This window comes from Dermacentor albipictus, chromosome 8 (assembly GCF_038994185.2).
Source record: "Dermacentor albipictus isolate Rhodes 1998 colony chromosome 8, USDA_Dalb.pri_finalv2, whole genome shotgun sequence".
Taxonomy (NCBI): Eukaryota; Metazoa; Arthropoda; class Arachnida; order Ixodida; family Ixodidae; genus Dermacentor; species Dermacentor albipictus.
This window is the reverse complement of record NC_091828.1, coordinates 121,709,964-121,729,628: the sequence shown is the minus strand read 5'-3', so window position 1 is coordinate 121,729,628 and position 19,665 is coordinate 121,709,964. Positions and strand designations below refer to the sequence as shown.

General features: G+C 46.8%; 1 protein-coding gene across 1 annotated transcript; it reads right to left on the bottom strand.

The window, feature by feature from the left end:
- Positions 1-5,394: 5,394 nt before the first annotated feature.
- LOC139048580 (uncharacterized) lies at positions 5,395-8,253 on the bottom strand. The gene is made up of 3 exons (XM_070522999.1): positions 8,171-8,253; positions 7,068-7,989; positions 5,395-5,880 (listed from the first exon to the last, which is right to left on the bottom strand). The coding sequence occupies exons 1-3, from the start codon at positions 8,209-8,211 to the stop codon at positions 5,497-5,499; spliced, it is 1,347 nt and encodes a 448-aa protein (XP_070379100.1). The 5' UTR covers positions 8,212-8,253; the 3' UTR covers positions 5,395-5,496.
- Positions 8,254-19,665: the final 11,412 nt, after the last annotated feature.

Genomic DNA, 19,665 nt, shown 5'->3' with positions numbered 1-19,665 from the left:
TGTAGCACCGGCGGGGATGAACGCATGACCGTTTACAAGTGAACGCTCTCAAATAATACGATTGTTTACACCGAGCTATCCTGGAGATGCGGACTGCAGTGACAACGCTGGTGGATACATCTTGTGACAATTCTATCGAACTACAACGCATGTTTTCTCTTTGTTACACGGGTGTTGCCGAAAAAAATTAAAAAAAAATTAAAGTGGGTGTTGGAGGGGAGGACAGCAGTTTTAGTATAGCGTAGGCTATACTAGATAGTTTTAGTATAGCGTACGCTATACCATTGCGTACGCTAAAAATAGCGTGTCGTCACTGCGCATGCGCTGAACGTTAAACGAAATAGCGGGTATAGCGGGCATACGCAACGCAAACGAGTTAGCCTTAGCGTTTTTGCGTGGCTTGCGGAGTTTGCGTGAAACATGGCGGCGGTTCCAGCTGCCCGCTTCGAATTGAATTTGGCGTTGCTTTTGTGAAATGCACTTCGTTCGCAGCAAATGATTGCGTAAATGGTTTCCGCTTAGTCTCAGGCCGCTTCGACGACAGAATATTATGGATAACCTTGTGGTGTTTTCGAGATCGCTTCTCGTTTCGAACGAGTCGAAGCCGAACGAAAGAAAGGATGGGTGGATGGATAATTGACGCTCAACCGTTTGAATCGGGCAGCGGCGACGCGCGTCACCTAGCACGTTCGAGATGGCTGCGCTACCTATCGCTATAGTCGCGAAATAGCTGCAACGGTGGCATATGGCCTCTGAGATTCAAAAATCTCGCCGGCCAACTAAAATTAAAAAACATGCGATGCTTAGCTTTCGCTACACTATAGCGTATAGCGTACACTAACCTAACACTGTCTAATGATTACATTGCTGACCACAGTTTACGATAGCAGCTAAGTTTAATGTGGTTGGTCACTGCAATAAGTTTGTCGTCTGCGTAAAGTTACGTTATGTGCCACCAGGTGTCGCCACCAACCTGTGCGCTCCCGTCTACATTGTAGTAGTAGTAGCTGTTGTTTGCAGTTTGTTTATTGGATAAAAAATCAAAGAAACACATGAATAAGCAAATAAGTGAAAAGGAAAAGCAAGGAAATTACTGCCGATTGCACTGAAAGTGTCCAGCGCGGTCTGCTCGCACCTGAATGGCGGTCAGCAAAGGAGGAGGGGGGGGGGGGCGATGGCAAGACGATGAGGTAGGATAGTGCAGCATAGAGGAAGCTACAATGGACTGCAGATGAACGAAACTCGCTTAAATGGAAATGCCGAATAAACTGAAAAATAGCACGATTTTCGATTGGCCGCCCACAAGCGCAACGTTGACAAACTACTGGTGGGTTAAGCGGAACCCGTCTTTTCGTGAACATTGGTTCAGTAAATGCCCAGTGAACATGCGAAATGGGGATGCTATAAAGTATACCGTGAAGAATATCCAATCCATGAAGTAGTGGCGGCAAAGTAATTGCAAATTAAGCACGTCAATGTTGCAACGCTGTCTCCATCCTGATGACTTCGATAGGTAAGTGTATGATACCAGAAAAAGACAAGAACGCACGGTAAGATGTTGCAGTAAGGCTGCCACCACTGCTTCGTTCCCATCGCCAGGAATAAGTGCCCTCGGATAAAGCCCTTATTACCGGCTCTGGGTAGGCAATTGAAGATCTTATCAGTGATGTTCGTGGGGAAGACTATGAGTCTATTGACGAAGACATCCATATTACTGATCATGTGCGTGTATACCCAGTGGCGTAGCAACAGGGGGGGGGTCAGTCGTGGGCCCCAGGTGCAAGAGGCCAGTAAGGGGGGGGGGGAGGTGTCATATACGTCTGAAGACACCCCTCTTTCCGCCGGCTACACCCGGGGAGGGGGTGACAGAAGACCTATGGGCCCCGGGTGCCAGACGAACTAGCTACGCCACTGTGTATACCCCTTTAGGACCAAACAAAGAGATGCATCTCAAATTCTACAGCGCTAGCTTTTGTTGCGAGCCCTTTCGGCGCATGAACACCACCTTGCGCGAAAGAAGCTACTTTATTTGAAGGGGAGCACGTTAAGGTCTCTCTCTCTCTCTCTCTCTCTCTCTCTTGTTCGCCGCAGTTATATCGGAGCACTTGGAAGCTTTGCGAATAAAATGGTTCTTGCTGATTTCTGTGGCTTTCGCCTAAACGAAACTTCGCATCAACGGAGCTCGTCTATGTGTCCCTTTGAGTTACGGCGAGCATACTCTTTCTACAATATGCAGCAGAGTGACTAAGCAAGAGTTATTCATAGTTCACTTGTGTATGGCAGCTCCTCGAGAAATTCCGCTACCCGACCCCTCTCGCCGGAGGGCACCGGTATGCCTGCTCATCAGTATACCGCAAGAGGCAATTGATACGCTTGCTGACGTTTACGGACTCTACAGTAGATTAAAGGGCAACCCCGGCGACTGTTTGACCATGTCAAGGTTATGGAATATTTAGGTTCCCGACCGAGAACCCCCCTGTCACGCGTCTGATAAAAGAATTCCTCCGCAAATTCGAAAATCATTTTAATTGGGCAAAAAAGCACTAAAACGAAGCCGCAGTCGAGCGAGCCTCTGTGTGTGACGTCACGAGTTTCCCCAGCGGGGTAGGCGCGCAAGGCACTGCTGGTCTCGCCTGATGCGCAAACGAAACCGGCGACGAGCAGACGCCTAGGGACGATTAGGGACCGCAGACGATTAGGGACCGCGCCGGACCTTCGGGTGACATTGTCAGCTGCGCCAGTTCTTCGGATCTGTCAGTCATTGACAATTATGATTTTGACGAATTCAATAGCCATGAATCGCCGTTCGCGTTGGACCCGCCACCACGAAAGTTAGTGCCCACGCGCTACATGTCGTGCCGCAACATGAAGGCCGAGGGTAGGCCTAACCACAGATTTTATACGTGCCTGCTTGCTATTTTACGTGTTTTACCCCTTATCGAGGAAGCGCTTCGTATGCTAACTGTAAGATGTGGAGCACGACTTCCCACCTTTGTATTCCGCAAGAACGCCGCTGCAGTCCAAAGCACCGGCTGGTGCATTTGTTTACATTTACATGTAACAACATGACGTATTTTCGTATTCTACCGGTCGCGTAGAATACGAAAATACGAAATCCAAAGTTCCGTACATTGGGCACAAGACCCACCACTGGAGATGCGGGCGCTACAATCGTTTGGCCGATTGGTTGGATTGGTATGACGATTGACGTCTTTGTGTTTCTTAATGAGGTTACACAAACCTTCCGCTGTGACGGCGAGAACGACGTCATGACGGCATGTCCGCAGTCCGCCGTTGTCACTTGCTTTCGACGCTTCGAGTTTCTCGGTGGCGTGGTTAGCAGCATATACGCCCGGCATTGCCGCTTGCGATTCTTCGGAATTCAATTGCATCAAAATTAAATCTGTGCGTCGTGTAAGACAATGAATGGCTCATACCCGCGATGGTTCGTTCCCCCGTAAACGCGGCCGCTCCATTACGACGACAGAACAGACGTAAAATCCTACGCTGGAATAGCGAGTGGTAACGGCGACAGCTGTGGAAGACGACCACGACGAGGAACGTGGGAGCAGTGGCACGAGCGCGTTCGGTAGCGCTGTGGAGGACGTCGACGACATTTGAGACATTGTTGATGGTGATAGTTTTAACAAACTATTGTGGTGGTTTAACAAAAACTAATGGTTTAACAAACGCCGACTACGACGCGGCACAGGGTCCGCATAAGCAGCTTCGCTGTAAAACGCTCTTAGCAAACCCTGCCATCGCCTTGCGCACAGAAGGTTCGAAAACCGAGTTAAGCGCATTCCTTGCATGCAACTGATGTGGCTGGCAGCACGTTTATAAAACGCGATGATTGTCCGGATTGCGCTACCCATGCACCGACAATGAGGCAAAAAAAAAGTACTTTTCATGTCGTATTCGCACCAATCTAGCCATAATCTGACGAGAATTCGGAAACATATTGGCGTTTTCTCCGCCTCTTTGAAACTGTCTGGATTTGTGCGCGGAAATAAACAGTGTTACAGAGAGAAGCGTCGCGGGAGGTTTACTGCATTCCTTTGTACTGCGGTAAGGAATATATTGGGCAGACGCGAAGAGCCCTCAATGATCGGTTAGGAGAGCATTATAACAATGTCGGCACTACGGCAAAGTCTGATCACTGATCATCATCTTGCCGCACATCACAGGCGCTGTGGCTGTAAATGCTTGTTTGAGAGATCAAAAGTGAGATCGGGAAACACGGATCAAGTGACTGGGGATGTTTTCGAGGCGTTTGGAATGATTCTGTAAGCTATACCCGTCTGTTTCACTGGGGAAAAAAGAAAGCCTCTACCTATCGCGACAGCGGCCTGTGGTAAATGGCTATGCCAAAAAGTAATCTATGTATCGACGGTGGCTTTATTCCACTGTTTTCTTGCTATTGTACTATTGTATATATATATATATATATATATATATATATATATATATATATGGCGTATCATAAGAAGCCAACAAACGTTGTCACTTACTAAATGAATTAAGGAAATGGTAAATTATTGGAAATATATGCATAGTATATACAAAGAAATATTATATATGTAAATATATGTCTATATATATTTCTTTTCTGACAGGCGGTCCCATTTCTGCCACATGCTCTGGGATCTCCTTGTGTATACCTATGTAAGCATGTATCTACTTATGAAACAAATAAACTGAAACTAAACGGGGAGGGAAAAACAACTTGCCACAGGTAGGAAACGATCCCACGTCAATTGGCATTACGCGTGCGATACTCTACCAATTGAGCTACCGCGGCGCCGTTTTCCGTCCACTTTCTTGGGTATTCGTGTTTCCTACCATGCAGAACCATGGGCGTGTTGGCCAGTACCACCACACACAAACCTTGGTGACGGATGTGCAACATCCTTTCTGTCGCAGGCGTCACGAGTAAAAAAAGCGAGAAACAAATAGCGGCGCTGTTGTCTTGTACAGAATAATACTTTTATTTTTCGCTCAGTACATGCATGGCATGCATAGTAGTATGCAAGTACAGCGCTACGTGCAAGGATATAGGTTGTTACGGGCAGCCAGTGGCATATAGTCAAAATTGTTCCAGGGAGAATGGAGCTGAAGGGGCAGGCTCTATACAAAAGTAGATTTCGTAGGGGGACATGGGGGGGGAGGGGTACGGGCAGCCAGTGGCATGTCAAAATTGTTCCAGGGAGAATGGAGCTGAAGGGGCAGGCTCTATACAAAAGTAGATTTCGTAGGGGGACATGGGGGGGGGGGGAGGGGTACGGGCAGCCAGTGGCATGTCAAAATTGTTCCAGGGAGAATGGAGCTGAAGGGACAGTCTCTATACAAAAGTAGATTTCGTAGGGGGACATGGGGGGGGGAGGGGTACGGGCAGCCAGTGGCATGTCAAAATTGTTCCAGGGAGAATGGAGCTGAAGGGACAGGCTCTATACAAAAGTATATTTCGTAGGGGGACATGGGGTGGACATGGGGGCACTACCTGTCTACGACGCCGCGTGGGACGGCAACATCTGTTATGTTCAGGTACTGGCGCACCCGGAGCAAGACGTCTGCCGGCAACTTCACAAGGTGGACTTCTGTGGAGTCGGGGTCAAGCCGCTCCACTTTGTTCTTGACCACGCCAGTCAGCCTGAAGTAGTCGTCAAGGCTGCACTCTTGCACCTTCTTCATGGCTGCCCGGGCCATCGCCTGGGCCTCGTCGTCAGCGACACATGCTCCTTCCCGCACCAGCTCCAGCAACCGTGGGTGCTCGTGGAGCCGTTCGATCAACCTGGCACCCTTGCGGGTGTCCTCGCCTAGGACGAACCGGGCCGCCACACGTATGCGGGCGGCGTTCTTGTGCATCATATCCTGCAGCTCCTGCGCGTGTTAAAAATTTTGCAGAGAAAGAGCAATGAGCGGGTGCGCGAGTAGGTCACGTCGACGTCGCGCCTAACTGTGAAGGCTCTCAAGAATAATGAAGGCCGATCTCAAGGCTACGGAGCTGCCGTGCTGCATGTGCAGTAAAAAAAAAAAAAAACAAACAAACAAACAAACAAACAAACAATATATATATATATATATATATATATATATATATATATATATATATATATATATATATATATATATATATATATATATATATATATGCATCATTCTGATGCCGACCGAACCAACGCGCCTGTAGCCTCCATAGACACTGCAGTCGGTGACAACCTAAGGATCCTATAAGCTGCACCCACGAAAACGCAGAGCACCAGCCCTACAAAGAGAGCCGAGCTAGCCGTAGTCCGCTCTCTGCCTAAATGACTTTGCTCTGCTAATGTCGATGCTTGGCTAACCAGACACTAAAAGCTCGTTGTTTCAAACTGCAACATTGCCTTTCTGTGTGACGATATCAAGATCAACCAAAGCTGGCCAACACAATCAAGTTTTATTCTAAAATCACTGATCCTAAGACTAATCCGTATACGGAGAAACGGCCGCTTTAAGCACTCGGAATGGCCTGACGTCACCAAATTAAGCGAAGCTAATTTGGTGACTCTCGAATTGGACATTGGAAGTCTTTCGGTTCTCAGCGACCATAGCGGGAGAATTCCCTAAGGTAATTTTTGCTGGAGATTGCGCTTTGCTTGGTCTCACAGAACGGTGGCACTCGCACTAGCATGCAGTAGGTTTCTACTGGAAATTCCATCATGGAAGCAATCACATTTATTTGCCTTTTTTAATTTATTTTGCCGCGAAATAAACGGAGCCACAAGGGTTGCTCCTTCCGTGCCTGAGCCCTTGCAACCGGGACAGTGGCTGCGGCGCAAGCGTGTGTGGAGGCTTGGAACATTTAACAACAACAACAACAACAACAACAACAACAACAACAACAACAACAACAATAATAATAATAATAATAATAATAATAATAATAATAATAATAATAATAATAATAATAATAATCAGCCTGGTTATGCCCACTGCAGGGCTAAGGCCTCTCCCATACTTCTCCAACTACCCCGGTCATGTAACATTTGTTGCCACAATAAAGAAAATCGAAGGACGATGGATCTTACCCTCAAGGCAGCCACGTAGGACTCCGCGTCGCCCGCATTACTGGGGTGCGGGATGCACGTGTCAACGTCCCAGCAGGTGGGCGCCACGTTGAAGCCGACCAGGTTCCGATGAGTCCTGGCGGAGTCCAGGAGCTGGCGGAGGTGTGTGAACTGTACCTTGACGCGAACAAAGCTTACGCTAGCAATGTTGGCGTTTTGCGACAGCGCCCAGACAACCAACGTGTACATGTTGGCGCAGTGAGGACAAGAGCTCGTCTTCCCTGCGTCCTCACAGGCGACGATCTCCAAGTGCGTCAGTGCGGTCGACAGGGCTACCCAATGCAACACGGCGACGAACGCGGGCTCAGGCATCAATCTGCAGCAGAACCTGATCGACGTTGAGGTTCCGCGGCGAGTGAGCGCCTCGCAAGATGCCCTCAAGAAATCCGGGTCCTGTCGGACACTGAAGTCGACGCGGGGGCACTCGAATTTCAAGGAGCAAAGTTCCGGCAATGCCCACATGCGGACCGCGTTCTGGGGGGTCACGAGGAGGTGCTTGACGCTAACGCGGTCGCCGAGGTTTAAGCTCTGGATAATGAGGTACAAGGCCATCAGGCTGCTGTCGCCGCCTTCGCAAAGCAAGATCAACGGCACTACTTGGAGTACCATTCGCTTCAGTGTGTTGTTGTCGGCGACAGCTTGCAACACAGTGAGACACTGCGTTACTACCATGCCGGGCAAATAGATGCGCAGCTCTTGCAAGCTAGAGGTAATGCTCAGAGCTTTGACCCAGGGTTGCAGCCACTGAGCCGCGTTATATCCTGGTACTTCGTAGCAAGCCAGGAACTCGGAGCCGTTGGTTTGTTCTGGCAAAGGTAGCTGGAGGACTGCGAGGCTAGGACAGCTGCCAGCCACTTCAGCAAAGAGAGCGGTCACTTCGGGGCTGAAAAGAAAAAAAACATGCACCGAAAGGAAGGCGTTAGAAGTTTGCACAAACGCAAATCGAGCCATGTGTTTGGTTATCAAGAAAGCAACATGAATTATACCATATTATATATATATATATATATATATATATATATATATATATATATATATATATATATATATATATATATACACACGTGGGCGATATGTACAGAGTCGCTGAAAAAATCAAATACATGATGCGCAAACTATTCCAGCAACTATTGCACGACACGCTTCCAACGGCGCGGTCGTCTTTGACTGTGTCCAATGTGGCCATGATGCTTACGTGATCTTGCGAGTCATCTACGTGCACTTTCAGAGCGCAAGTAAAGCGATGCGAAATGAGCCAAATCAAACTCGCAGCAAGATACTCTAACCGCAAAAGCTCGAGCAGAATGAAAACCTATGGGGGGGGGGGGAAGAGAGAGGGGGGCAGGCTGTCGCGCCTGTGCTCAGCGCAACATTATACATTTTTGGGGATGGGCGCGTATGAGGCAGGGATTGTCACTCGTTCCTTCGCTCGAGCCCTGTGCACTTACATTGACAGTCATCGTCGATGGTTTACACATGGTTTGATTTTTTACTCTCCTGCACACCACGTGATTAGTGCCCACCACGTGACCTCGAATGCGCTTTGCAGACTTGGCCCTGTCTGATTCCGTATAGAGCGTTAATCGATGCCGTACTTGTTCATTAAAGTGGTTAGCACGTTTGCTCCTGACGTGCTCAGGATATACGGACATTTGTTGTTGTCTGCATAAATACCACAGCACAGCAGATAAAAGAAATATCTCGGATTGCAGCGACACGAATGGTTTAACTTGAGCGTACTATATTTGACTTGAACGTGTGGTCATGGCCACTACACTCCACGCCACCAGCGGTAAATGATTTGGCGCCTTCTGACAGCCTCTAATCAAAACACTAGGATACAACAAGATCAAAACCGCTTGGAATGGGAAATACACGGCCTTGGCGCGAAATGAAGGCAATATCCAAAATGCCCCAAAGCTAAGACAAGAGAGAGCGTTGCAAAGGAGTCATCAACGAAATCAATGATGCTGAAACAAGTATATGTCGCACGGCAGTAGCAAAAATGCAAAGCCTGGCACAATAACATCACCACAAGCCGGAACCGCGCCCATCACCAAACTTCTGAGGAGCAAACTACTTGAATGTTTACGTTGGTACATGGGGTTCAGGTACAGTAAAGGGCAAACGTAGAATAAATAAAGCCGAGTGGCTACTCACAGGATATTGCATCCGATGTCCACGTCCACAGCAAGCTCCTCCAGTGTGGTCATGCTGCGGAGTGCCGCTGTCAGTCTCCTCCAGAGAACTCGGTCCTGGCAAACGTAGTCGCCGCGCAGCGTGAGCTTCTTCAGTATGGCGGTGCGCTTGGTCAGGTAACGGGCAAACAGTTGCCCGGGTTTACTGGGGGGGCCAGCTCTGTAGACGCAGCCTCCGACACCTAGGTTGGTTATGGTGCAGTTCTTAAGGAGGGCGAAGACAAAGCGAGTGACAAATGGTGGACTCAGTCGCAGACCAGCAACGTCGAGTGTTGCTAGCAGACCGAAACGTCTTGACACAAGGTCATCAATGATATCGTCAACTCTCGGGAGCGGATAGCACTTGGCTTTGAAGATCAGCTCTTCGAGCGATGGCAGAGCTTTGATGAGCTTGCGGATGAGCTTATCACGCGCGAGAGAGTTGTCATTTAGCAAGTAGAGTGTCAGGCTCTTCAAGCCGGGATTCCCGCTCAGTGCGTGTCGAGCCTGGTCGGTGCAGTAATCGGTGGAGTACACTTCCACGACGTTGAAACAATATGGGTAATGCGTGAGCAGATGATTGGCAAGGCCGAACGCCGCGTTCCTGACCGGGTCGTCCGGATTTGCCCATAGCGGGAAGCTGCAGGCGGAATTTTGAATCACTGCCAGGCGGGTACATCCGATTTCTCCGACGTCCTCGCGCACTTCTAAACCTGCACCGAGGAGTACTCTGTTGATGGCCTCTCTGTGCCGCTGCAAGTAACATGTGATGTCGCGGCCGTAGTAGCCCGGGATAGGCAGGTTCCAGCGATCCATTTTGGCTTCTTCGTAGCCCGTGCCGATTCTTTGTTCCCTTAGGCTTCTAGAAGTCGTAGTTGGTGCAAGATGAAAATGGTGGCGGTTATGGCCCGGCTTCCCGCCTCAGGACGTACGTGAAGCGCTCGATGAGCCTCGTCTGCGCCGGGGAGAGAAAAAAAAATTGCGGGCAAATTAAGTTAGGACAGTAAAAGGGGGCATCGCTTCATTTATGATATATTTAAAAGGAGTCAACCAGTCAGCGCAAAGTGCATGTTGCTGTTAATATCCCAGTCAAATTTGCAGTCCTCCGTGGAGCTCGCAAACGGTCCGCTAAAGTCACTTTTAGAGAGTAGCTTTTAGGCGGCCGTTCCTGTGTTTATAGTGCCGACGAGCGAACGAGCACAGCAAATTATGAAAGAGCGAACGCGGAGTGCAGCGGGAGATGAAACACGGTTAGAGCGAAGTATAAGCGCGAGGAGGAATGTGGAAGAGGAGAGTGTGGCGAAAGGGTGAGGGGAAAGCGGAGCGACGCGCGAGACATGCTCAACGGTGGCGTCGACGAGGAATGCACGGAGCGCTATGGAAAACAAAGCGTTGGCGTGCGATTCCGACCGACTGCGCATGCGCTGTTTCGTCTTCGCAGCTGCTGGAGAATGCGCTCCGCGCGCCCCACGCGTTGACGCTTTCTGTCTGAACGATGAGCGACGCAACCGACGTCTGCTGCAAATCGTCTGCTGCTCGACGCAAATCGTCTGCTGCTAAAAGAGCTGTTTCGGAATGTTTCGGAATCGAAATATTTGTTACACTGTGTATCGCAAATTTAAAACACCGAAACAGCTGCGCTCGAAATTGGCATTAGGAAGTGTCGTAATCGCCCGTGGATATTTTCTTTTCTCGAACACTCTATTCTGACGAAAGGTTTCTCACCCGTTTCGAAGCTGCTGGTATACCCTGCATGTGTCCTCATGGGGACGTCTCACACGGGGAGCTTGCCAACGGCTGATATCTGACATTAATAAAGCATGTTAATGGAATCCATGCGCTTCTTTCTGTTACTGTGCATGTTTATTGATGCAGCTTAATAAACATTCTAAAGGAAGCAGAAATCTGCGTTTCCAAATGTGATAAGAAATGCGTCATTCCGGAAGAAGCCGACTGTCGTGTGCTCGGTCACGTGTGCGCACGCGTAGAAATTAAACTTTGGCCGCGCTGCTCGTCGGTGTCGTATCCGTGGGTTCTTGATGATTTCGATTAGCTCTTCAGAATCGAACGACTATCTAAACACATGGGATTGTAGAAACCGTTTTTCTACGAGAGCCAGCCGCAGAATCTAATTTAATATGCTGTTGCAATTAAAAGGAATGGTTGAAATCTAGTAGCTGTCGCAAGCGACATTTTCATTTCATCCGTTACTCCTTTTACATAAATCGCTGTAATTCGCAAGATTTCTGCAAACGAAACTTGCACATTTACAACTCTTAACTCGGTTATGAAAAACGACATGACATTTCTGGAAACTGCCCCTAATCATACACCATATTAGGACAAAATTTATGTACTATGCACCACTATAAAATGTGCCATTATTATATCGGCTATATTTTACAAAACAAAAACCATAAACAGTGAAACTGAATCGCGTAAGATGTAATTAATTTACTCAAGGTGTTGTCGCATTTTGCCCCACTCGAAATGCGGCCGCCGTGGCCGGGATATATAGTGGAGTTACCTCACCGATACGTGGCTTCCTGTATTGGTCTCGGCTAGCAAGCTAGAAGCGGCACATGGAAGATGCCGAGGGGGTTCTGCCTCACCAATGTAACTTTGGCGAAGAGGAGGGTATTCATGCACTGTAGGGATGGTAAATAAATTTTTTATGCGATTAACCGTTGGAGGGGTTCACCACTCTAGCCGTTTAACGAATCATCTCTTTCGATGCGCGGTCTTCCATCGCTTAATTGGCTAATCGAAGTTTTTGCCGGGCACTTAAAAAAGGTTGAAACACAGTTATGTACGTCTATAGGGCCCTATTTTAGTATGCTAGAGACGGAACCAAGTTGGAAATACAAATATAGACGCGTAAATACAAGTGTTGTGTAAAACATAGGTGCCACTAGTGGCAACTATATATATATATATATATATATATATATATATATATATATATATATATATATATATATATATATATATATATATATATATATATATATATATATATATATATATATATATATATATATATGTGTGTTAAAAATACAAGTATATACGCGTAAATACAAGTGTGTAAAACATCGATGGGGGCGAAATGCGAAAACACCCGTGTGCTTAGATTTAGGCGCACGTTAAAGAACCCCAGGTGGTCAAAATTTCCGGAGTCCTCCACTACGGCGTGCCTCATAATCAGAAAGTGATTTTGGCACGTAAAACCCCAAATATTATTATTAAGTGTGTAAAACATCGCTGCCACTAGTGGCAACGATATATATATATATATATATATATATATATATATATATATATATATATAGGGCGCGTCACAGCTAACCTCAGCCGCAGTTTACATATATGCAAGTGCCACGTAGACAGATAGAACAAAGGCCATGTTTGCGGTCACTTGGAGGTATTCAAACTGTTTGATGAATCAACTTCTCAAATATTTTATTTAGATGAATAGTGGCAATGAGAAAACTGTAGAGCGACATGAAAAAGTCTCGACACAACTTTTTGTCTCTCAATACGTGCTGCATAAAAGTGCTTTTACGAGCGTGAAAGAAGCCCGAAAACGCACGCAAGATTGCCGCGCGACTGGCCGCTCGAGGTGGCCGCAGAGGAGACTGGATCAGTTGAGTAGAACTTGACTACAGTCAAGTTCTACTCAACTGATCCAGTCTCCTCCGTCTTCTGATCCAGTCTCCTGATCCAATCCAGTCTCTTGATCCAGTCAACTTGTTGCTGGGCGAGTTGGTTGGAATCTAAAGAATCCATTGTTGCACCAAAAAAGGAAAATAAAGACTTGGGAAGGACGAGCACGATCTGTCGTCCTTCCCAAGTCTTTATTTTCCTCTTTTGGCGCAACAATGTATTCTTTAGACTGGATCAGGCCGCTGACTAGGTTGTAGATCTCGGTTTTGCGAAGACACGAGGGCCTTTTTTTTAAGAGAGCAACGGAAACCGCTTTCGTCCTCCCACTGCGCTATAGTTTGTTTAACGCTTGCTGAAACGTAGCTATCGAATGTTGACGTCGTCGATGCCACTTGTAGATCGTCGACACATAATGAATGCATCATCGAAGACGGCAATTGTCGCAACAAAAAGTGTCGCACTTAAAATGCTGGAATAGGCGAGAAAGGCAGGAAAATTCAGCCCTGCATTGCGGCGTTATCTTGCATAAATGATCGCCCAACTAAGTCGTGCTTGAAACTGCCGAAAAACAGACAGAGATATTATATCTGCCAGGCAGCTAATATCAGCGAAGTCCTGTAATATATCGCCAATCACTAACTAGTATCATAGGTTTTTGCAAGTGAAAGAAGGTTGCAGCACACTGCTGCTTCTACAAAAAAAAAAGAAAGCTTCGCATGCTGTGTTCAAGTATAAGTATAAGCGCTAAGTTCCTGAACATCCCCTCTCGTAAACACGCTGATGTTTGAGCATTAGACGGTGCGCTTCAGTGATGAATACAATAAGATTAATATTCTATGACCTGGCTAACTCGCCAGTACTGTTGGTCTAACTATATGCGGAGGTGGCTGGTTTTCCTGGTTTTAAGAAAGCAACCATATAGGCGCCGTTGGCCATTTTTGGGGCGTTTGAGCCGACGTCCGAATAATCGGCAAAAAAACTTTTGAAGGGATTTTGTTGCATTTTGTGCTTAAATCTTCGCTTTGCATTAGGAAGTCTGTCTATACCTACTGACGATCTTTTATAGCCTAATCTACCCTTTCTAATTCCTGGGGTGTAATGGCAATACTCTGTACTTCTTTGGTTACGCTGGTAGTGCACTGTAACATAATTTACACCCTTAAAAGTGAAAAAAGTTGTAAAAGTGTGTATAACTCACACCCTGAGGGTGTGAGTTATATAATCGGGTGATTTATAACTCACACCCTTCGGGTGTGAGTTATAGCAGCATTTACACCGTTTTTCACTTTTTATAGTATAAATTATATTACAGTGTTGTAAGCTGTTCTTTTTCTGCTGAAATATGATACTGGATGAATTGCGTGTAGTTTGCATAGCTTGAGACAGAGTGAAAATATTCTCCTATAGTTTGAAGTTTATAGAATACTTAGTGCAGATACAAAAATATTGATATTTAGTACAGAAAAAGGTGCCATAGTGTAAACACTGTAGGGGGACCTTTTATAATTAAAAAAAACACTACTACACTAAAACACTAAAAATACTACTTGACAGCAAAAAGGCAGCGAATTATTTTAAAAAATTGCTTAGGTTCCTCTTGGAGGGTCATTTGCGTTTCTGGTCTTCACACCAGAGGGATTGTATTGACTGAGAGCGAGGTGCGCAAATACTAATAGACCCCATTCCGTGGGCTTCGCAAAATAATTCGGCTGTAGCGCGAGCGCAACGCCGATATTTTCATTTCCTTTTCGAGAACTATTCTGTAAATGCGATGTTTCAGCTCCCTTCTCCCTTTAGCTGGTGAAAAGAAGAATCCTTCCCATCCAATTCTTGTAGTACCTGGAAAGACGGGTCCGCGGACGGCGTTTCTATTCTTAATTCTTAAAATTTTAGGGAAGTTATCAGGGTAGGCATAATAGGAATAAAATACACAACGCCGACCAAAATGAGGTTTTGGTCGGAAAACTATTCTATTCCTATTCTGCCGTTACTTTTTGACCTTACGAGATTTCGTTAAACTTAATTTCATCGATGAGGGTAGTCGAGGTAGGAGAATTTCGAAAATTGTCTATTGGGCCAATACAGTATTATTGGCCGAGAAACTAATCCTATATACCTTTCTAAAGAAAGGTTAAAAAAAAGAGCGGTGTACATCATTCCATGATATAGTATGGCGAAAATTCCCCTTGCCACCTCGTTTAAAACAAGCTGAACTTGTGAAAAAGCACATTCAAGAGGTATGCGAATCTCAGTGCGATGCTAGTTGTCAACATGAGAAGCTCACTCTAGATATTACGGTATTGGCGAGCGCATAAGAAAGCGTAGCGATCCTGAGCGATCCTTCCCAAAGTTTTTGCGCATGACTGCAGAGGTCATACACAAACGGCCCTGTCTAAGCACTCAGCATGTTCTTGCTCTAGCAATGGCTTCCGCATGCTGTCCAAACGCTGGTCTGCATTTTCGCCGTTTAAGCTGTTACAAAACTCTACTCGAAATCGAAATTATTTTCCTGTGAATGTATCTTTCAAGTGAATAGGCAAACACGAAACAATTAAGCAAAATTCTTTAGCAATAGCTCTACTCCACTTTTACAAAACATGTTTTGTTGCTATAGACCGTTTCATCGGGCGAGGAGGATAGGGCGCGCGGAGAGCCTTTCCTCCTCTCTGGCTTGGGTGATCCGGTGCGGCGCTGCTTGAAAGTATTGCTGTCGCGTGCTGCGGAACGATTTCGAGATGTTTTAGATGGTACTTTGTGAAATTTAAGCCATGTTCGTTCATATAAGGTAGTCAGTGAAGCCTTTCGGTGCATCGGTAACCACTGTAGGCAGAAATATGCCTTGGGGGCGCAAAAATGTGACGCGCACAATCAGCCGCGGTGTACGCGCATTATCAGTCGCGGTGCGTGTATGTGTTGTTTACTATTTTGCTTATATCGATTTTAATTCAACAAAGAAAACCGGCGTCTCTGTATTACCAGCATTAAATGGTAAATCAGCTCACTGTCTGATCGATTGACGAAGGGAGTAAAACAAAGCGAGCGCACGCTCGTGCACGGCCAACCTAAGGCAACCACGAAACATCTGAGCGGCAGGCGCTATCAAATATTTGTGATACACTGGCATCGTTGTCACGCATTTCAAGTCTAGTATACTTGAAATTACCATATGTCTACGCTAGCCTTGCTGCATGAGGCCCATGGCGCTGCTCGACACAGCGATCACTGCGGTTGGGGAGGCAGCACGATACATATATAATAAAATTCGAACAGTGCTAAACGACAGGACCAGAATGAGGAAGAGACATATTATATTGTATAATATTATACTATATTATTATATTATATATATTATATATAATGTGGAGTATACGTTCATGCCAGGATATGCCCAATAAGTGCTGCGTGCCATATTTCTAGAGCAATTACAAATCGGGGCCGAAAAATCATGCGTTCATGTTTCCGCAAGATCAAGGACAGAATAGTGGGTGCCAATGCTAAGGCAAAGAAGAGGAAAACTGGAAATATGCAGAATAAGGCAGCTGTTTCTTTGTGAATAGTTGCGCGAATATGTTTTGTAACTATATTGCTAAACTCATTCGAGGTGTTGTAAATATGTGGACTGCGGTACTGTGAGTAATAATGCCTCGAAAGCAAAATTACTCGTTTAGAGCCTAATCTAGGCTGGAATAAATACATGGGTCCCGAACGTGAAGAAGGACAGACCAGTCAAGTCACCAGAAACACATGCAAGTTGCTCCCTGTATTTGTCCCAATTAACAACATGGCTAATTTTAGAGTCGCGCAAATGGAAGTCGGCAGTAAACACAAAAATTGGGTAGTGATCACTTCCCATGCGGTCAGGTGCAGTTGACCACTTCACGCGGACGTCAGATGAATGCAAGGTTAGGTCTATTGATGTGGCTGAGGCTGGAGGCCGGTTTCTGGTGATGTGATTGACAAAATGATCTCTAGTAAGATGGCTGCTACCACAGCGGTCAAGTTGCCTACTCATTTTCCGACTCCGGATTTAAAACTCAGGAACCTTTGCGCAGCGCGCAGAAGGGCGGAGCGACAACTGATGCGGAAGAAGGACGACAGATCCTTGAAGACGACCTTCAATAGGCTTAACTCTGCCATTCGACGCCATACGAACAAGCTCTGTAGGTCGCAGTGGGCGTCCTTCTGCGCTAGCTTGACGGTTTTCTCACCGATGACGAGGATTTGGCGAGTCATTGGCAGTCTTGCTGGTGATTCTCGTCCTAGTAAACCTTTTGAAGCGCTTGCACTGCGCAAGCAGAAACCTCTCGTGTGCTTGGCAGAGGAATTTGCAGATGCATTTGTAAGTGCAAGTTCAGGAATTCCTCCCTGCACTCCACCTGCAACATCTACGTCTGTGATGGACGCCCCGTTTACACTTCGAGAGCTACAGACAGCACTCAGCGGCCTGCGGCGTCGATGTGCACCAGGTCCTGACGGCATCACCAACCAGATGATGCAGAACCTACCTCTGGAACACCGAAAGATGCTTCTAAGCTATCTCAATCGAGTGTGGGAGACTGGCGACGTTCCTCCTTCATGGAAAGTGGCTCGCGTTGTCCCAGTGCTGAAGCCCGGCAAAGAAATGACAGACTTGGCCTCGTATCGTCCTGTATCACTGACGTCGTGCGTGGCTAAGCTTATGGAGAAGCTGGCAAGTAAGCGTTTATCTTGGTGGCTCGAAGATAGAAGGGCTCTGCCAACATGCATGACTGGATTCCGAACAGGTTTAAGCGCGCAAGACAGCGTCTTGGACTTGATAAGCCATATTGAACATCATAGAGCTTTCGGCCTTTCAACACTAGTTATTTTCCTAGACGTATCAAAGGCTTATGATACCATCCTTCAGAGCTCAATACTAAATAGTTTGCAGGCCATGGGCGTACAGGGTTATCTTCTGCGCTTCATTCACTCATTTATCAGTAATCGGAAAATTCAAGTGCGGTTAGGAAGTACCACAAGCACCGAAAGGGTGGTATCGCGAGGTGTACCTCAAGGAAGTGTTCTTTCCCCAACGCTCTTTAACGTTGCAATGGCTGGTCTTCCCGCTGAAGTGCACAAACATTGCAGGCATGTCCATATGTCGATATACGCGGACGACATCTGTCTTTGGTTAACCGGATATCAACACAAGCGTTTAGCTCTGATAGCTCGACAGGCATTACTTTCAGTTCAAAATTACCTTCAAGGTGTGGGGTTGACTCTCTCGGTGGAAAAATCTGGCTTCATAATGTTTCCAGGTAGAGGAAGAAGGTATGCGCGGCTGAAGATAGACCTTAATCAATCTTGTCTTCGACAATTTAAACACAAGCGCTTTTTGGGCGTCATTATCGACTACCGCCTACAGTGGCGACGAGCTGTGGACTCGGTTGTGACATCGATATCTTCGCGTCTCAATGTAATCCGTAGAGTTGCAAGTGAGCAATGGGGAAATCACCCTTCTTCAATGATCAGGTTGCACGATGCACTAGTGACGAGTCGAATAATGTATCAGCTCCCTTTAATTTCCCCATCGATATCACAGCTGGAACGACTTGAGGTTCTGCACAGAAAGGGCCTAAGAAGGGCTCTTGGCGTTCCGAAGACTGCTCCTAACAATTCAGTACTTTATGAATCTCTATCGAGACCTCTTAGCTTAGTCGCTTCACAAAGGTTATTGATGCAAATTGGCCGCCTCAAACAGACGACAGCTGGCCGAGCCCTTCTACAGCGCCTTCGAAAGAGATCCGAGTCCCGAGCGTACTTGGCCCTTAATACTCTTGGTTACCTGGGTCTTGACGCTAGAGGTCGAATTAAGAGATCGAAACCACCTTGGTCTTTCGCGAGCCTCGATAGTTCGTTGGCAGTTCCTCACGTTCGTGCTAAGCGGAGTTCTCCTTTGGCAGCAACGCGTTCGCTCGTACTGGAACATCTTGAAACGGAATATGCACGTCATCTTCAAATTTTTACTGATGGCTCTGTGGACAAGGTCAGAGGATCTAGTGCAGCTGCTTTTCACATTCCCTCTTTGAACTTTGATTGGTCCGTTCGCTTCACTGCAGTCGTGTCCTCCACAACGGCCGAAAGCGTTGCCATTGAGGCAGCTCTCAAAAAGCTACGGTTTTGTACGCCTCAACCTGTGGTCATTCTTACAGATTCGAAATCCGCCCTTCAAAGATTAGAGCACGGATTCCCTACTGATGCCTTATCTCTAAGCTCCCTACGTTCGGTGCAAAATCTCAGTGTGAAAGGCTTCTCCATACGATTCCAATGGTTGCCATCACACATAGGTATCATAGGCAACGAGATGGCGGACAGCCTCGCCCATAGAGCGCTGTCTGGGAATCCTTCGAGAAAAGTGCCTCAAGAAGACGGGAGACTCTTCAGAGAAGCAGTGTCGTGCCACTTCAGTTCTTTGTGGAGCTCACCTCACAAGCCATGTGTGATCAAGGGTCTCCAAAGAAACCAAGCAACCTTACTGCTCCGCATTCGCACGGGCTCTGCTCGTACCCCTGCGTGGATGTTTAAGACTGGCCTGGCGTTATCACCATTATGTTCAACGTGTGGTGTGTGTGGTGACATAGAACATTACCTAATGTGCTGTACTGTGTATAACGCGGAAAGGAGGGTGTTCTTCGGGTCTCTCAAGAACACAGGACTTCCTCACAGTTCGCTTCAGGACATAGTTTTCCCGCGCGGGAACC